Here is an 18661-nt window from a genome sequence, read left to right as displayed (position 1 = left end):
GTTCGTCGTTTTGCCTTTTGCCTTATGGGTACGTCCACGTCCATTGCAGAGCGCTGCGAAGGAGGGTAGTCCATCAGCTGAGGCTCCCCGGATATCTGCAGTCCTTCTTCAACCATCCTCGAAATGGTTTCCATATCCGGACAGAAATGTCCTGTCGCAGCTCGACCACTTAGATAGTGACGTATTTTGTGAAGCGTCTCCACCTACAATTTTTCAAAGTTAAGTACATATCATAATATGAATTTGAATAAGTAATCAGGGTTTAGTTAAGTATGAATAATGTACCGTAAAGTTATGAGAAGATGCGGTTTCGTGGAATCCCTCTTCAGCATGCACGCCGGGTTTGGTTAAATACACCACAGTGATCTGGCGAAACCAATTCATATATTCTTCCGTTGCAACAGGCTCAGTACTGTCCTCCAGATCAGTCCATATCGTAAAGTGTCTGTTGTCCCACTCCTGTATATAATTGGCGTGCCATTGAACCCAATTCCGACCAGCTTTTCCACGGCGATCCTGTTTCAAAAAATCAGAACCGTGGAACCGGGGGAGATCCGGGATATACGGTTGGACAATCCCGAATTGGCGCAACACTCGGTGTGGCAGGTGTGGCTCAGCCAGATTCCAACAAATAAGCGTTGTGATCGACATCCATATAGGACGACCGGCATCACAACTTTCCGGCAACTCCCGGTGGAGATAAGGCCTCCAAATAAACTACATGTGATACAAATTTTTCAAAATAATTTCCATAAAAACAAAAAACAAAAAACCAAAAACATTTTATAAATATATGAAGTACCTGATTAGGATGCATCATGGAGAACTGATCTCGGAAATTTTCAACACAATGTCCGGGTGCTTTTACATATGACGCCGGGCCATTCCATCTAAAAAATTTAAATTATGAGCGAAGAACACGAAAATTGATGAACATTAAGTTTAAAAACGCAATTAATGAACAACTTACGCGCTTGCACATGGTAGATAGTCTGTATGCACGGGATCTAGCATCCTCGGTCTAATATTTGGGATTCTCTCCCAAGCCCAAAGTTGTAATAGAGTTAAGGCTCCCCCTACATCCGTCCTCTGACCAACGGCCGCTTCACACAAATTGTGGTACAAGCAAGCAAGCGTCGCCCCACCCCAGCTATATGTAGAACACCGTTCTATATCCATGAAAAAGTGTAGGTAGAAGAACGGAATTTTATTTCCGGTGGCGTTGGGGATCATCAGACCACCAAGTAATAGCAGACAATAGATACGAGCCCGCTGAGCATATATGTAGTGTTCGTGGTCATTAGACAGCTCAATCCTCAATTGGCGCGATAAGCTCGTCTGCTTAAAAGCCATTTCCTTCAACTCGGATGCTTCCGGTATGAATCCTAGAAAATCCATACACCTGTCCGTCCAATATCCCGCGTCCGTCGGGGGGATGTAAGTTGTCAGAGCCTCTCCATCAACTTTCAGGCCCCATAAGACCTCCACGTCTTCCAGTGTCACAGTCGCTTCACCGACTGGAAAGTGAAACGTGTGAGTCTCTGGCCTCCAACGTTCAATCAGAGCTGTGATAAGATGGTGGTCAATTTCTTTTGGTTTACCACACCTTAACATACCCCCAAACCCCATCTGGTCCACTATTGTCAAGACATGTTGCTGGATGGGAACATCCCAAATTTTTCCTTCAAATCGTCGGCAGCGTACATCTTCGGATGGAACTCCTGCCCATATGTTGTTAGAGACGTGTTGTCTCTGAAAATATAATACAGATGGATCCGCAGGACCACATGCAAGCCGACGACGAGAGGTTGAAGATGATGCCATAATTTACCTACATAATTCAAATTCAACAATAACCAACCATAACATTTAATCCAATTTCATAAACCAAATTCAACAATAACCAACCATAAACCATTTCAATAATTAGATACAATTTAATCCAATATCACAAAATTGAACACCAACATCAAATAAGCAAGTTACACAACATTGCACATTCAAAATCATAAACCAATTCACCTACACAAAATTAACAATTTCAATTAACAATTCGCCCAACCTACCAATTTCAATTTTGCCTAACCTAAACAAATTTAACAATCTAAACTAATCAACCAAAACCCACATAAATCAAAACAATTTGCCCAATTTTTTAGCTATAAAAACCCTAGGGTTTAGGCTTATAATCAAATTTATACACAAATTAACTTAAACCCAACACAATCCAACATAATAATCAACAATAATATCATTCAACCAATCCAAAATGCATAATATTTCTACTCAATTCACAACCCATTACAAACCCTAGCTATCCACCAATTACTATAATTATGTAAAAGGTAAGCATACTAACCGAATAAAATAGATGAATTTGGGGGAAAATAGCACCGATTGATGAATGTAGGCCGAAATCACGGAGAGAAGGCGCGCAGCTGGAGAAATCGCGAAGGCTGTGTGTTGTGAGGTTTTCGCGATTTGGGGGAGGAACGCATGGTATATCAGTCTGATTAAACACGCCACTCAGAATGACGTTTTTCATGATTAAGTAAATACGCCACTCCGGTTGGCGTCTTTTACAAAACGTCAATATGTTCGGCGTTTCAACAAAGAAAACACGCCATTTACAAATGCGTTTTTTTATTTATACACGCCAACCAAGTTGGCGTGTTTAATCGTAATTACAATCCGAGAGCATACACCCAAAATACGGCACAAGTATAAAACGCCATCATCGTTGGCGTATTTACCTAAAAACACGCCAATGAGGTTGGCGTTTTTACTAATAAAAACGCCAATGTGGTTGGCGTTTTTCCCATTTGTGGAATAGATAACAAAATGGGTACATTTACGTAATATTTAGTGTAAACTCCCCCACAAACCCGATTTTCCCTTCTTAAATTTGCTGCATGCCCAATGCTGGATTCAATTGTCTTTGGCTTTCTCTTGATTTTTACATTTTGCATTTTACTATCATTAAACATGATTTTGGAGCAAGTTTCTTGCATTTTTGATTAGTTGGCACTAGTAACTCATAGGGACTTGTTTATTTGTTTTGATGCAACAATTCAACAGGGAATTTGCTTTCCATATTTAGATCTTTTATACAGCTTGCGCTGGTGCAATGTGATCAGATTCTCACAGTTGGTTTCTGCATCATCTTGTAGGTTGATCTTCACACAAGACCACCCACTACTAACCCATGTAACGCCCGAGCGAGTAACGTTTCTCTTGAAAGCACGAAAATTGGGCTTCTTGGTAAGAGCCAACGGTCAAGCTGTAATTTTCTTGGAGGCTCAAGAACTATTACTATGCCAAATCCTGGAACAAGGGCTGTACACAGAAAAAGCTCACTCGTATCTGCTTCGTGTAATGGTCTTTACTTGCTTCGTCTATTATAGCATCAATATACTCGTGTTGCTTGGAAGAATTTTACATCGAATGGTGAATTTGGCAGGGCTTGCGAATTCTCAGATTGCTGCTAGTGCTTTTACATGGGGTACAGTTGCTGTGCTTCCATGTTACACCTTCATGGTCGTCGCGCCCCAAGCTAACTTTGTAAATACCCATTTCCGTAAACACATTCTACTTCATATATAATTCTCGTATGATCAAACATCACTGAGTTTTGGCTTATATCTGTGGTTTTGCAGACAAAGAAAATAGTGGCAAGCAGCATACCCTATATTGCTCTTGGCATCTTGTATGCTTATCTACTCTATCTGTCGTGGACACCCGACACAATCCGCTACATGTTTGCAAGTAAATACTTGCTGCCCGAGGTGTGTTTTCTTTTACTGCAGAATCGAGTTCTATAACCATATTTGAGTTTAACTTGGAGAAAGGACGCATTCAAAATGCTCACCGATCTACTTGTGTTTCAGCTACCAGGCATCGCCAAGATGTTCTCGAGCGAGATGACACTCGCTTCTGCTTGGATTCATTTGTTAGCTGTCGATCTCTTTGCTGCAAGGTCTCTCTCTCCCTCTAACACGTCCCCAAACACAAACACTGATCTAACAGTCGATTTATATTTAAACAGGCAGGTTTATTTTGATGGACTGCAAGACAACGTGGAAACCCGGCATTCGGTTTCTCTTTGCCTGCTGTTTTGCCCCATTGGCATTTTTACACATTTTATAACTAAAGCAGTGAGCGGGAAAACAGAGCATGGAACTCGTTGAGCAAGCAACCAATTTTCATCAATCCATTCAGTGATAGGAGTAGTCTTTATTCCATTAAATTACTACATATATCAGTGAAACAATGGCATTCATGCTCTCTGTTTACATCATTAGATAGTCAAGGTGTGTTTTATTAATGTAAGCCCAAATTTATTCTAGTTGTATCATGGTTAAATAGTACAAACCTGCCAACCTATACCTGCTTATCTTCTTAATAAATCATACAAGATGCTATAACAATCCACACAATGATACAATACTCAGCAAAATCGGCAATCGGTTAGCGACTTGCGCCAATATAAAATATCAATAAGAGCATCCTAAACAACATTATCAAACTGTTTCCACTTTTATCTAATATCACCAAAAACTGATGGTTCAGGAGAGGCTAATTCTAATATTCACGATCAAGCTGGTTTACGTCACAGTCCTGGGACTGTAGCTAGCATAAAGTGCAGCACAACAGTAGCTGTTTTCTGTAAATATTTAACTGAATATCAACTCAGAGAAGGTACTCCATTTAGAGTAAGAATGAGGGAATTATAGAAGCAGCTGATCTAGCAACAGGATTCTATTACTTCACAAGTCTAGAACAAAAAAAAAATGAACAACAACAATATCAAGATGGCAATGGGGAACTATGGAATTGTTCGATCTGGAATATATGCAGGGCAGCATTGGTCTTTACAGATCCTTTCAGAAATAAAAAATAGCTTCTAAAACTGAAAAGACCAAAGATTGCAGTGGCTGCATATGTACCATAATCAATATCTTGAACTACAAAACTAGCATGCTTCCTAGCATATTTGAAGTCCCATCTTACTCAATCAGCAGAAAGATCCTTGCAGTCTGTTTCGCAAATTTTGAGCAAGATACTGCCAACTTTGAGCTAGATACTGCAAAATTTGGAGTCAGATAAAAAATGTGCCGCTCTTAATCACTCCGAGCCTTGCCTCAGCAGTTGTCCACATCTGGTGTGTTGTTCACAAGAGTTCAGAAAAGTAATATCAGATGAGCTCAACATGCGAAGAAAACACAAGAACCTCAGTTCGTTAATATTCTTTTGACACCAAGGCCTAGGGTGATCAGTTGATTTAAGAACAATATACAATTTTCTTCATGACACGAAGCTACCTTTCACAGTGAAGCAATCCTACTCAAACAAGTTTACTAGAATTTCACTTCGAAGGTCATACTTAGCATGATATTCGCTATTGGTAGAATTTCATAATTGCAGCTACATCTAGTGCCAATTCTCATTTTCAGAAACTGCTATAAGAAAAAGATCACTCATGTATAGAACAGATGCACGATATGTTGTGAATATGATGTCACAAATTGTGGAACTGTCCTTACGTTAAGTTGGAAGTGACGACATCTGAATTTGGTCCTCATAAGCTTCATCTGATATAACTGAACTTTGCAATGAATCTTTTCTCATACGATCCATAGAAGTTGCTTCATGTATCCCTACAAATTAGAATGCTTCATTGAGAGCCCATTTACAGGTGCACATGGATATCAAAAATACCCATGGGCCAATAAACACTACCACATTAACACGAAAAGGGGCAAGAAGAATTTAACAAAGATACTAAGAAAGAGTTGAAAAATAAATAGAAGTGGATTCACTGACAGTCCACAAACAATTTACAGCAAATAAACTGATTTTGGTAAACTTTTCCTTGCTAAAGCAAACAACTAAACATGCTTCGTATAAGGTGAATGATTTGAAGGTTGAAAAGTGAATACCTGACAAATTACTTATGACAGCATAATCATAACTGACATGAAGTGCACTATTCCAACAATAAATTGGGAACTATGCCTAGTTCTATCCATGCAAATCATAGCCCATGAAGTGTATACATTGTAATCAAAACAATAAAGCAAAAAAGGCCCCAATCGTACCAAAGCCCAAAATGGCTGCACAAAGTAAAAAGCCAGGCAAAGAGAAATCCATTTTGTACACAATATCCATTACAATGATGCATCCTCCAGCAACCAGCAAATGTCTTGGAGATGAGAACACCATATTCAATCTGCAAGTTGTAACACCCAATCAATATACCATGTATCACTACGAATTGACTACATTATCTCATGACACAAAGAAATAATGAAAAACTTCAGATTTTACACTGCCACCAGGGATGTAGTGCACAAGTACAACACATACTGATTGTAAGTTCATCAGCATGTTACTATTCTGATTTAGTAAGCAGTGCTCTATTGAGAAGTATGCCGACGCCCGAGACTCGTAAAAATTCTGGTGGTACACTGGTACTGGCCCCAAGAAACTGATTACCAAAACTTTGAGCCAGATTTTATGCAAAATAGATCATAAGGATCTAGGCTATTACGTGTTACTCCCGATAAAACCGGAACACAGAAACAAATTAAAAGGTATAAATCCATATGAAGCACAGAAGCCTACTTAGATTCAGTGTTGTTAGGGTCGCGGGGCGCACCGGGTCGATGAGGTGAAAATTTGGGTCGCGGGTCGACGAGTCGACGGGGTCGAGAGACCCACAAATCTAGGCTAATTTTTTTGCCTTTTAATATTAAATAAAATAAATATATTGCTCTAATGTTTATAATATATGAAATAATATAAATGTAGACGCAATTCATGTGAATACAGATAAAGTGGAAAATAGAAATGATCAAAATATCAAAACAGTTCATAAGTCATAACACAATAAATAATTGAAACCATTGTCTGAAAATATCAAAACAAAGGAATATATGAAGGGTGGCAGCAAAAGATCTTTGAATTGTTTATTTGTTTAGGAGTGAAGAGGCCGAATTCTAAAGTGTAGAAAGTAGGTTTGAAAAGTTTGATGTGGTGCATGCATATGTATAGAGAATCATGATTGAGATCGTCAGAAAACATGTGAGAGATTTGAGAAAATTAGAGATAGCATGTGTTTAGGGCGACCCAGGCGACCCTGTATCTCGATCAACCCACCCATGTTGGGGCGGTGATGGTCTCGACCCAGGCGACCCGGGCGACCCGAGCGACCCGAACGACATTTTGACAACACTGCTTAGATTGCATACAAAGCCAAGAAAGTACCTCTCTTCTGCAATACTGTCCACATAAAATATCAAAATAATTCCAAAAACGACAAAGCTTGAAAAGGCCCACATAGAAAATGGCAATTCCACATTTGTAGACCCCTGACAAGTTCACAACACAATTGAGAAACCAGGTATCAGTATATATCAGGCAATTTCTACACCTTAGGGATTAATAGGGAAAAAGTTACAAAATAAAGAGTGACAAGAAAAAGAGGACCAGGATATGTATTAAGCTAAAAAGACAAAAGAGTGACACTCACAATGATCATGTCCCACATGGCGACAGGGAAGAGAAAACAGGTGGCAGAAGCAATGGTTACGGCATTCAACCGTCTTTTAAGTTGATTCTGTAATGATAAAGTGCAAACATTTGGATGTCATGTTTAGTTCCTTTTTGTTTCTTCGGATGTGTGTACGTTTGGCAGAGGTATTATGAACTGATATCCAAAACATATACAGCCAAAGGAAGTTGATACCTTAAGTGAGACACGTCTTGCAATCACTCTCCTTAATGCTGATAAAATTCCAGCAAATATGGGAATTAGCATCTGTTTAACACCTAAAACTTCTTCAGGCTGGACGTCTGCATCTTCATTATCACTAAATGGTAGTTCTGAGTTAAGTTGACCAAAACCCAAACTAATCATATATGGATGGAATGTGTTTAAAGGGAAGACCTAATCACCACCTTCTTCAGTAGCATGGGATACGTTAATAAATAATTAACAATAGTTCAATCTTAAAGGATATAGAGAGGAGATTGTGAAGCTGTGGTCCATCCTTGAGACAAAAAGTAAAAAGATGCTAACATTGCAAGGAGGCCCCCAACCTGATAAAGAAATAAGAAAAAACAACTTAGAATAGCATGTCAAGAGAAAACGAATTGTGTGACATGTTTTTCAAGAGAAAAAGGTGTTCTCATCTATGCACCCAGATTGATGGTAGACTATTTGAGCCTGCATGTGCAATTCACTAGACATTTGACCACACTAATGAAGTTAACTAATCAAGTTCTTTTAAACTTAAAAATCAAGACAGGATTAAGCTTTGCATCTACAAATTGCAAGTGGAAAAAATTGTGATACCTATTGAAACAATACCTTTCTCCAAACACGATCTCTCCTTCCATACAAGACTGCAGATAACACTCCAAGGACAGCACCTGAATACTCAGCCAATATGATCCTGACATAATAAGCATCTCTTTCATGGAGTGATTGCAAGCTACATGTATGAATTGGTTTGACCCTTGAAAACATTTTATTTCATATAAGATGACTACATGCCAGTCCTTCACGTTTCATTCACATGTATCGTCACAGATTACGTAATTCTACTCATATGAGGATCAAGAATCGCACCACTTTTTAAACTATCTTACAGACAAATGCTACTGTGAAGGTCACATAAACAAAACCTAGTAACCAGGTTAACTGAGGATTCTTTTCCAGTAGCTGTGATCCATCATCCTCTATGAAGTGCAAGGTCTATAAACAAGTTAAAGCAGCTGTATATAAAATCAGTTTGATAGTTCACCTGAGAGGACCACAAGATCGAAGTCCTTTTCCCCATAAGATGAAGTATAGGGCAGTTATACCACCATTTATCACAGAAGGCACTACCTAAAAGAAGTAAGAATGCTAAAGTCATAAGCACATTCATATCAAATTTAAGCTTAAATAAACAAGGAAGAAGAATAAAAGGTCCCAGTGGGTTTCGTGATAACCTGCGTATTGGAAAGAGGTCTGCCCTTCCAAGGTTTTTGCATAAGTAAAAACAGAATGGACGATGGAACAAGACAGCTGAATATAAACAAAACAACTGAAGCCCCTGTTTGAGACAAATAGCGGTAGACAGAGTAGATAGACCAAATTCTCATAAAGTTACCAAAGACATGGATAACCTTCAAGGGAGTTTGCCTACATTCAACAATATCAGATCAAGAAAATAAGAAACATGAAATACCAACTAGTAACAATTTGAATTTTATGACATCCATCTATAAAATATTGTGAACACTCATATATGTACACTCACTTAATAACTTCATCTGTGGCAGTGACTGAAAACAGTCTGTGTGATGCATTTTGTAATTTAAATTGATGTGCTTAAATGCAAAATACAAAACCGAACCTGCATTGCCCTGTACTGTACCTTTTCTATGTTTCATGTTATACCTAATATAGACTCTATAAGTTACAATAGAACATTCCTCTTCGATTTAAAAAAAAATATGAAAATATTCCTTCTCTGTGGGGGCTCACTTCACTATTTGATCCGCTACAATTGGTAGCTCAACACATACCACGCATTTACCTCTACAATGACTAATTTCTCCAAAACGGAAACTAGTCCTATTTCCCAATCAACTCTTTTGTTCTCATATGAGCAAATTTTCAGTGCTTCATGCATAAATACTTCTGTATGAAGGAAAATAAACACATTCGCACACACAATGCGATCTGAAACTGTAAAATTTCAATTAGCTCCATAAATTGAGCTACTCGACAAAATTGAGAAAAAAAAATAAAGTCGTAAACAAAATAATTTGGAATGGAATTGGATATGCTATGCAGAATACTGACCTGAAAGTGGCCGGGCGGGAAGGGCTACGATTTTCCGGTATATGATTTGGGGACATCATTTTTCTCTATCACTTTCTTCCTTTTGGTTCCCGATGAAAATTCAACTCGTTTGATCTACAAAAAATGAGCGGGTTGGAGAGGAAATGGGATTCAAGGGAAAAGCAGATTTTGGGTTTGCTCCCAATCAACAAGAAGACTACTTCAGGTTGAAACCTCGACTTGAATTTTTTTTTTTAAATTAACCTCGACTTGAATTTTTTTTAAAATTAATTAGGGAGGAAATTACAAATAAACTCTTATATAGGAGGAAATTACAACTGGATGAAATTACAATGATGTTAGGAGAGCTTAATCTCGGCTCCTCATACAATAATGTCTAAGCTCCTTGCTGTTCAACAAAAGCTTGGACAACTCCAACTTGAAATTCATTACTAATTGTATTTAAGAAACTAATAGAATAATTATTTAATTATTAAAATTTTTCTTTTTAATAATTTTTCGTTATGCTAAAAAATTAAAACTGACTTTCTAAGATTAATAAAAGCAGTGGTTAATTTCGGCCCATGCACAGTGGATCGCGGCCCAAACTGCTAGGGTTTTTGGTCTAATATATAATCTCTATTGCAATTTGCGACCTCCTCACTCTCTCTTCCAGTCTTCCAAATCATTTATACTTTCAGGTACAGCCTCCGGCGGCGCCGAAGCTTGGATTTTCCTCCGCCAAGGTACATTATTAGAGATTATTGATTCTTTTTTAATATAGCTGCAGTTTCAACCGTCGAGCGATTTCGGATCTCGATTAGCATATTTCAAATAGTTTTTTGCTTAAGATAGTGTGTTGATACTGTCGAGTGGTTTTCCTGTTGACGAGATTCAAGCTTATTTGGATGCCGGGTGATAAGAATCTAGCCTTTTCGGATTCGTAGATGATTATACATTTTTAGATAGGTTAAAACAATGACCACCAGAAAAAAAATATTTGAGATTGCAATTGTTCTAGTGCGTTAAAGTAGCAAATGTGATGTATTGATCGTGGAGGCGTACATAAGATTTATTACCAAATAAGGAATGACATTCGATTCATAGCTTATAGCCTTTTTTCTGCTAGAATGTTTAGTACTATCTTTTTATGATTAACATAATGTTGTATTCTGCAGAAGTCAATATGTTTACCGCATTGCAAAAAATTCACAAAGACAGGGATGCTGATCCCACTGAATTTGAGGAGTCCGTTGCACAGGTCTCATCATATGCATTCTACATAGAATAGAACTTTATTGTGATGCGCAAGGAATTTATTGAAATCAGAACTCAATACTGGATTCTGATCCTCGTGCTTGTTTACAGGCTTTGTTTGATTTGGAAAACACCAACCAAGACATTAAGAGTGAATTGAAAGACCTCTATATCAACTCTGCAGTGCAAGTCTTATCTGTTTTTTATTTATATGTTCCAGTATTCTCCGAGCTTGACAATAATAGATATTCTAATTTGTTACAGGCAAATTGATGTTGCTGGAGGTAAGAAGGCTGTTGTGATCCATGCTCCCTACAGACTGAGGAAAGCTTTCCGCAAGGTGCACCCAAAGCTTGTTAGAGAGCTTGAGAAGAAATTCAGTGGAAAGGTACATAGATTTGTTGTTTTTCTCATGTTTTTTCTCCTTTTTATTGTTTGTCTAAGAAGAAAATATATAACTTTTTTTACTTGTCTATTGGGTTTTCACTGAACTTCTCCAATTTATTGATGTTGGTTTGTTTTACTGTTAATGAGTATTATTTGTGTTAAATGATGTTATTGTTTTACTTGCTCATCATGTATTTAATGCATATTTATTTGCGTGTCCCTGTTTTCAATGAATATGCAGGATGTCCTTTTTGTTGCTACCAGGAGGATAGTACGCCCCCCCAAGAAGGGCTCTGCTGTCCAAAGGCCTCGATCCCGCACGCTCACTTCAGTCCACGAAGCTGTGCTTGAAGATGTTGTGTACCCTGCTGAGATTGTTGGAAAACGTATCAGATACAGACTTGATGGATCAAAGATCATGAAGGTCCTTGCTTCATTGATATGCCTCCAAATATCTTTCCTAATCCTGGATGACTAGCACATGGATTTGAACTCATCTTTTTTTCTTTCAATTGCAGGTGTTCTTGGATCCTAAGTCGAGGAATGATACTGAGAATAAGCTGGAAACTTTTGCTGGGGTGTACAGGAAGCTTTCTGGAAAAGATGTTGTCTTCGAGTTCCCCACAGTGGAGGTTTGAAAACTTGATGTTATTCTAGATTTAGTTTCTTGTTCTGCTTTTAATGGATTAATTAAGAGTTATTCCAAGTTTTGACCAAGAGAAATCTGGATGGGCTAGTATATGCTACTCATTTTTGTAGCAATTTTATACTCTTTTCCTAGTTTAAATGTCACTTTGGTTTAAATTTTCTGTTTCCATTCATTTGCTGCATTGTTTGACGTTTTCTCCAATCCTTACTAGTTGGAGGTGATTAGTTGTTAAACTGAACTTTATGGTATGCAATTATTAGAATTTGTACAGGTGTATCTCGAGTTTATAATAGCAACATGATTTTATATTAATTTGCTAATAGTCATCCCCATATTAATTGTTAGGGTTTTTAGAGGTGTATCTAGATTACTATATTGTGTTTTTGATTTCTAATCACAACATTACCTGTTTGTAAATAAGCTTGTGGTTATTATGCGCATAGTTCAACAACAAGGCGGGTATTCACAACCAAGCTTTTCCTTGTAATTCTTAAATTGCTTTGTTAATTTATCTTATATTTTTTGGTTCATAAATAACTGGACTCATGATTTAAGAAATGTAAAAAAAAGTAGAATGCGTTTCCATTACAAAAAACAAAATAGCAGAAGTGAAATCAGCACTCAATGGGGCATATTCTCAAATGATAGTATCATGCAGCGTTTATTGGTTAAAGGACAGTATTTTTTACGATCTAAACACAATAAATTGCTTCACAGTAGTATCATACAATGAACTTTAAAATTGTAATATTAGTAACTTTTTCGTCCATAAAAAATAGTCACATCTTTCTATTTTTTCTTTCCAATATAATTAGTTATACTTTCTCTCTTTCACAATAGGCCAATTTTACATTAAAACTTGTATTGTCTACCAATGTTGTCCACCAATAAAATTATTTTGTGAGGATGGTGAGACTATGCACGTAGTTAACTCAAGATTGTACATCTACAATTGGGCTGTTTTACTTTTACATTTACATTTACATTTACATTTACATATAGTAAGCTCTTGAATATTAAAGTGAAGGAATAGATTGTATTCTCTCCGTCCGCGAATAGGCGTTCCGTTTTTCTATTATGGTTTATTCGCGAATAAGAGTCATAGTTCATAATTAATATAAATGGTAAAGATGCTACATATTTTACTAAATCATTCCATGCACATACTATCATTTAAAACTAATACATAATATATAAATGAATTTCATATTCCACTAACTTTCTTCTATATACTTTTTAAACCTACAACGAAAAGAACTGAGACTCCTATTTGTGGAACAGGGAGTAATTAGCAAAGGGCAGCTTTTAAAATTAGCTCGCTTAAGTGGAAAACAAGAAGGGGGATTTTTGGTAATTGTAAATCAGCTACTAAAGTGCAAGAGTAAGATCTAAATATAAGTTACTTGAGTCGTATTTCCTTTTGGGTTGTCTCAGTCATTTCTTTTTTTGACTAAAAATAAAACATCTAATCTTATATACTTTATTCATTGTTTTACTTTACTCTCTTTTTTCCTCTTATTTTATTCTCTCCTCTTCTTTATTTAATTCACTAAAATCTAAATACAACTTTCTTAAATCTCATGCCGAAAAGAAACGCCTCAAGTAACCTGGGACGGACGGAGGGAGTATAATTATTTAAAAACGATGAAATACTTTAGTGTAAAGACAACAATGGAACAAAATCGACCTTTTACCCCTCAAATTTTGTAGGCTGTATAATCCATGAGCTAACACTTAATTGAATCTTGACCATCCATGAAACACAGGAATGACTTAGATTATCATTATGTGTAACAATTTTATGCAATGTACAACGTAGAATGATCAATCACTGCATGATTGTGTGTTGAGTTCCATAAGTTATTTTCCCAGTTAAGAAAATGGATTCTATTTCCTTATTATGTGTGTAGTTTTTGAACTAGTGCATTAGTTTTGATGCAAATTCCTCAGATTCCTCCAAAGCCCTGCTGTTGACTCCTGCTCTATACACAATTGAACCTGAATGAGTCTCAAGAGTGATCTCAGTGTTTGCAGGTGCAAATAGAACATCGCCTTCGCCAATCACCTCCTTACTAGAAGGAGCGTGCATGATCCCTTCGCCAGCAACCACCAGATAAACACAAGGACCACCAACAGCTGGAATTACAATAGATACTTCCTCGGGAATATTATAGCAGTCGACCTCAAATTCATCGAACGGAGGGCTATATTTGACGGTATAAGGATTTGAAGCAACTCCAGGGAGGATTTCTGGAAAACTCTGCATATATAGTTGAATCAGACGCACAATAAGGAATTTGAGGTCCTGGACTAATTGTAATCATCATACCATTTACCTGTTTGTATGTTAGCATTGAACAGAGAGTTTGGACATCCCTCTTCTTAGGAGTGAGACCAGCACGAACAACATTGTCTGATGTTGCCATGCATTCTACACATTCACCTTGTATATAAGCATGTGGTTCATTTGCTGCCAGGTATAAAGCTTCACCTGGTTGCAGCTTCACATAGTTAAACAAAAAGGCTGCTATCACACCAATGTCACCGGGGTATTGCTTTTCGAGACGCAATACTAGCTCTTCCTTGTCAGTCAGCTTCATTTCCTACCAGAAATTACATGAATTTATGTAATTTATGGAACAATAAATAGAATGATTACAATTTGAACACAACAAACTGGGCCATAGGTCCCCAAACTCTGGTGTGCAACTCTTTTTCAACTGGTAATGCTATATGTAACTCATTATTTCAAGTTTGTCTTGAGATAAGCTGTGATCATATCATTTTTATTGATATAATAAATAAATCTAAAAATGGGCTTTTTGGACATTACCAAACTATGGATAGATAGCTCAAGATCATGAAGGTCAGAGTAGAGAGATTCAACAGCGAGGGAGGAAACAAAGTATCTGTGGCAGCAGGTTTACAGAATCATGGATTCCAAAGACTTTAAAATGATGTCTCAAATTCCTCAAAAATGTCACAGATAACCTTTATATTGTGTTAAGAAGGTTATCAATTCGGCTCGCTAAAGTGGATAACAACAGATTAATGAAACTTCTTTTTTGTTGCATCATGATAATTCTAATTGAACTACTATGTAGAAACTGCGCTTGTGCAAACTGACAGGAAAAAGAGGAGAGAATAAAGTAGACTCAATTCCAAATTACCTTAATGCTGAGAATCAATTTCAAGCATACATTAAACAATAGTGAACAATTAATAAAAAAACTACATACCTTGCCTTTTTTATTCAACCGACTTATCAACTTGGGAATTATTTCAGATATCACAGTCTTGCTAGCCGACATGAGATCAGTAAATAAGGACTGCAGGACTTCTTTCATTATCTTCTCCCCATCATCTTCACTAGTGTTTAGTACTTGAACCCCACATGAATTTCCAACCACTTCTGTCATCTCAGGTACAGAGCGCACGACATTCTTAAGTTCCTAAAACAAAGAGAAGTATCTAAAATTAAATGCATCGAACTTTTGAGAATCTGATGTCAATCATCTCAAGTCTGAACCTTGGTTTAGTTCTACCGCCGTTGAATACTTCTAAAAAATGCGTTCAAAATGTAATGAATCACTGATTAGTCATGCTTCAGAGTGTAAAACCTAACTAGGGCCAAAAATTGCGATCCACATTAGGAAAATAATCTGCTCCAAATCTCCAATAAGGTTAACATGCCTAATAGTAACTGACACAGATCATTCAAAATCAATAAATTTGTTTGTTGCACACATTACTCTTCCTTCAATACTAGTTTTAAAGCCAAAACATAACTCTGCTATCAGCTATCACTGACATTATTGCTGGCTCTCTTCTATCCAGAGGCCAGAGCACCTCATGCCAAAACAACTGCATCTCTTTCTCTAGTTCATATATGCTATTGTCATCTAATGCAACAAATATGATAAGGATATGGATCACATACGAAATGGTTGATCTATTCCAGAACGGAACCGATCGCATGAAATTTATTATCAGTATTCTCAGACTCTCAAAGCAACCAAGAAAGAATAAATAAGTGCACAGGGTAGAAAATTCATCTAGATTCACCAACCAGTTTCACTATTTATAGTTCGACCTAGCATTCAAAAAATCATAATCATGCACTACTTTGTAAGATAGAATTAGAGAAGACATCATCAGAGCATAAGTCAGATGGAGAACAGGCCAACCACTCAAACCATTTACCTAATAGCTTTTGAACCAATATGTTAGGAATTACGGCATAAAAATAATATCTCAATCAAATAAAACCAGAGATGAGCTAGTTAAACTACCTCAAGAACAACAAATCCACACAGCGCCTCAAACTCGGTGAGTGCCAAAGCCATCTCCGGCTTGTGATTACCGTCCTTGTACACTTCTGGCTGCTGCTTGTGCAGAATTCGAGCCAAATCCTTGTCTGGATGAGCCTGTATCGACAGAGCCTTTTCCACTGAAAGTACCTATTTTTGCTCAAAATTCGTTTCAATCTCTCTTCAATTTTATCAAAAACAAAGGAACGGCAGGAAACTGAAATAAAAATTTACCACTCTTCTAGCATCGGATTCATCATCTTTCAAACACAAATGGAAAATAGGTGCAGAAACTAGATCCATAGATGCCACATCCGATTAATTACCGGAAATCGGGATAACATGGCGATTGAGTGCATAACATGTAGATTGCATTGCACATACACATGATACGTGTGTGTACAGCAGTACAGATTGTATAAAATGCAACTGATTCAATTTTTAGGTACAGCATCGATAGAATCGAAAGATGATGGCATGACGCCTTAGATCAATATCTTCAGTAAAATTCCAGAAAAACAGCGGCAAAACCAAAGCAAATTTTGAAAAAATACCTTCAACAGGAAAGGAAGAGTAGGTCCCCACTTCTGCAACACCTTATCCCCAACAACACTCGGATTCCTCACAATCCAGTCCTTCAAACTCACAACATCCCCCTTCTTACGATCATAGGTGTCGTTTTCCTCCACACCGCCATCCCTCACTCCCTCCGCCGCTGCAACGACGTAGGAGAGCCCGGAGTCGTGAGTTCCTATCCACAACTCAGCGTAGGGCTCGGCGCCGCACACCTCTTCCCCACTGTTCTTCGCGTACAGCCGCGCCACAGACGATTCGTCCCCAAGCTTTCCCCAGTCGTAGTTTTGAACAGAGCACTTGAGCCTGACGATTCCAGGAATTTCCGCGCCCATGGAAACGGAACGATCAAAGTCTAGAGAGAGAAATGAAGTAGAATTTGAGAGAGGAGAGATTGAGAAGAAACGAAAAATCCATTGGAGAAATATAAAGAGAGCGGATTTTGAAGACAACCGAATCGAGAGGGAAAGATAGATAGAGAGAGAAAAAGAGAGAAGAGTTGACGGAGAAGAAAATATTGTTGGCGTTATCGTTAGATTGGAAACGGCGGGTGATGACTCGGTGAGTCGGTGGCGCACAGCGTCAGCGAGTTGACATAATTTTAGCAGTAACGGCGTTTGACGGGTTTAGGGTCCACAAACCTAGGCCACGTCAGCATTCCTGGGACCCATCTGGTTTCTTGCATGCCCAACTTGCTGGAGTCAATATTTTAAAATTAATTTCTAGGGTAAGCTCCTTTTCATGATTTCCTTTTTTATATGTTTGTAATATTTAGGTTATAGTATTTATGAAGATCACGTATTACCTACCCATTTAATTTATGTATGTGAATATACTAGTATTTGATCTTATAGTATTTAGGTTATATTTATGAAGATTACGTGATACTTGTAATTCAAGTAATGAGTTTTATTTTGAGTAAGTGGAACAACACTGTAAGTGCCGTGAATATATTAGAGCGATGAAAAATACGTAGTGAACTATTTGTGAATATTAATGATATTTAGTATTCCATTCTATTAGAAGATAATGCAAAATATCATAAGAAGATATAGATGATACTTGAAGACCAAGACAAAATAGTACTACCTCCGTCCCCAAAAATTTGTCCCACTTTGACCTGGCACGAGTTTTAAGAAATGTAATGGAAAGTGAGTTGAAAAAAATTAGTGGATTGTTGGTCCTACTTTTATATATTAGTTTTATAATAAAATGTGAGTAAGAATGAGTTAGTGGAATATGAGGTCCACTACAAAAAATGGTAAAAAGTGAACTGAGACAAATTTTGGGGGAAGGACGAAAATAGAAAAATTGGATAAATTTTCAGGGACGGATGTAGTATTACTGAAGATATCACAGAATATATTATTATATTGAATTGGTCTATTTTAGTAGCTTGATATTTATCATTGTAAATACATCACAAAATCCTATATAAGGGAAATACCGTGTAATTATTCATTCAATCAATCAGAAACTAATTCGTCCACTAATAATATTTTAGTTTTCAGCACAAATTTGAAGTTAAATATATTGTGAGTAGAGAAAGATAGTCTGCATTGTATTATTGATATATAATACACGTATTGAGCCATAAAATAGGTAATTAAGTAATCTGATATATTGATAATGATATTTTATAGGCTTGTG

At 37.2% G+C, this 18661-nt stretch overlaps 4 protein-coding genes across 5 annotated transcripts; 2 read left to right on the top strand and 2 right to left on the bottom strand.

Annotated features, from left to right (window-relative positions):
* The first annotated feature begins 3444 nt into the window (after positions 1–3444).
* LOC121776659 (protein MAO HUZI 4, chloroplastic-like) lies at positions 3445–4187 on the top strand. The gene is made up of 4 exons (XM_042173844.1): positions 3445–3561; positions 3657–3785; positions 3888–3976; positions 4046–4187. Exons 1-4 carry the CDS (start codon positions 3445–3447, stop codon positions 4185–4187), a joined length of 477 nt encoding a protein of 158 aa, XP_042029778.1.
* Positions 4188–4743: 556 nt separating this feature from the next.
* Positions 4744–10095, bottom strand: LOC121777615. Of its 2 annotated transcripts, XM_042174923.1 has the most exons (12): positions 9857–10095; positions 9159–9190; positions 8998–9073; positions 8808–8893; positions 8372–8456; positions 8022–8100; positions 7748–7878; positions 7532–7618; positions 7267–7370; positions 6099–6229; positions 5544–5657; positions 4744–5158 (listed from the first exon to the last, which is right to left on the bottom strand). In XM_042174923.1, exons 3-11 carry the CDS (start codon positions 9037–9039, stop codon positions 5545–5547), a joined length of 858 nt encoding a protein of 285 aa, XP_042030857.1. In that variant the 5' UTR covers positions 9040–9073; positions 9159–9190; positions 9857–10095; the 3' UTR covers positions 4744–5158; position 5544. The 2 variants fall into 2 exon arrangements, with proteins under 2 accessions (XP_042030857.1, XP_042030856.1); XM_042174922.1 differs by having other exon boundaries at positions 8998–9190.
* Positions 10096–10445: 350 nt separating this feature from the next.
* Positions 10446–12283, top strand: LOC121777499 (40S ribosomal protein S7-like). The gene is made up of 6 exons (XM_042174772.1): positions 10446–10581; positions 11014–11096; positions 11204–11277; positions 11357–11480; positions 11721–11903; positions 11998–12283. Exons 2-6 carry the CDS (start codon positions 11022–11024, stop codon positions 12115–12117), a joined length of 576 nt encoding a protein of 191 aa, XP_042030706.1. The 5' UTR covers positions 10446–10581; positions 11014–11021; the 3' UTR covers positions 12118–12283.
* A 1583-nt stretch (positions 12284–13866) lies between these two features.
* On the bottom strand, positions 13867–17505 carry LOC121777498 (mannose-6-phosphate isomerase 1-like). The gene is made up of 5 exons (XM_042174771.1): positions 16993–17505; positions 16421–16588; positions 15368–15580; positions 14465–14731; positions 13867–14388 (listed from the first exon to the last, which is right to left on the bottom strand). The coding sequence occupies exons 1-5, from the start codon at positions 17344–17346 to the stop codon at positions 14047–14049; spliced, it is 1344 nt and encodes a 447-aa protein (XP_042030705.1). The 5' UTR covers positions 17347–17505; the 3' UTR covers positions 13867–14046.
* Positions 17506–18661: the final 1156 nt, after the last annotated feature.

The sequence above is a fragment of the Salvia splendens genome, chromosome 18 (genome assembly GCF_004379255.2).
Source record: "Salvia splendens isolate huo1 chromosome 18, SspV2, whole genome shotgun sequence".
NCBI lineage: Eukaryota > Viridiplantae > Streptophyta > Magnoliopsida > Lamiales > Lamiaceae > Salvia > Salvia splendens.
Note: the sequence above shows the minus strand (reverse complement) of the source record. Positions and strands in the feature narration are given on the sequence as shown.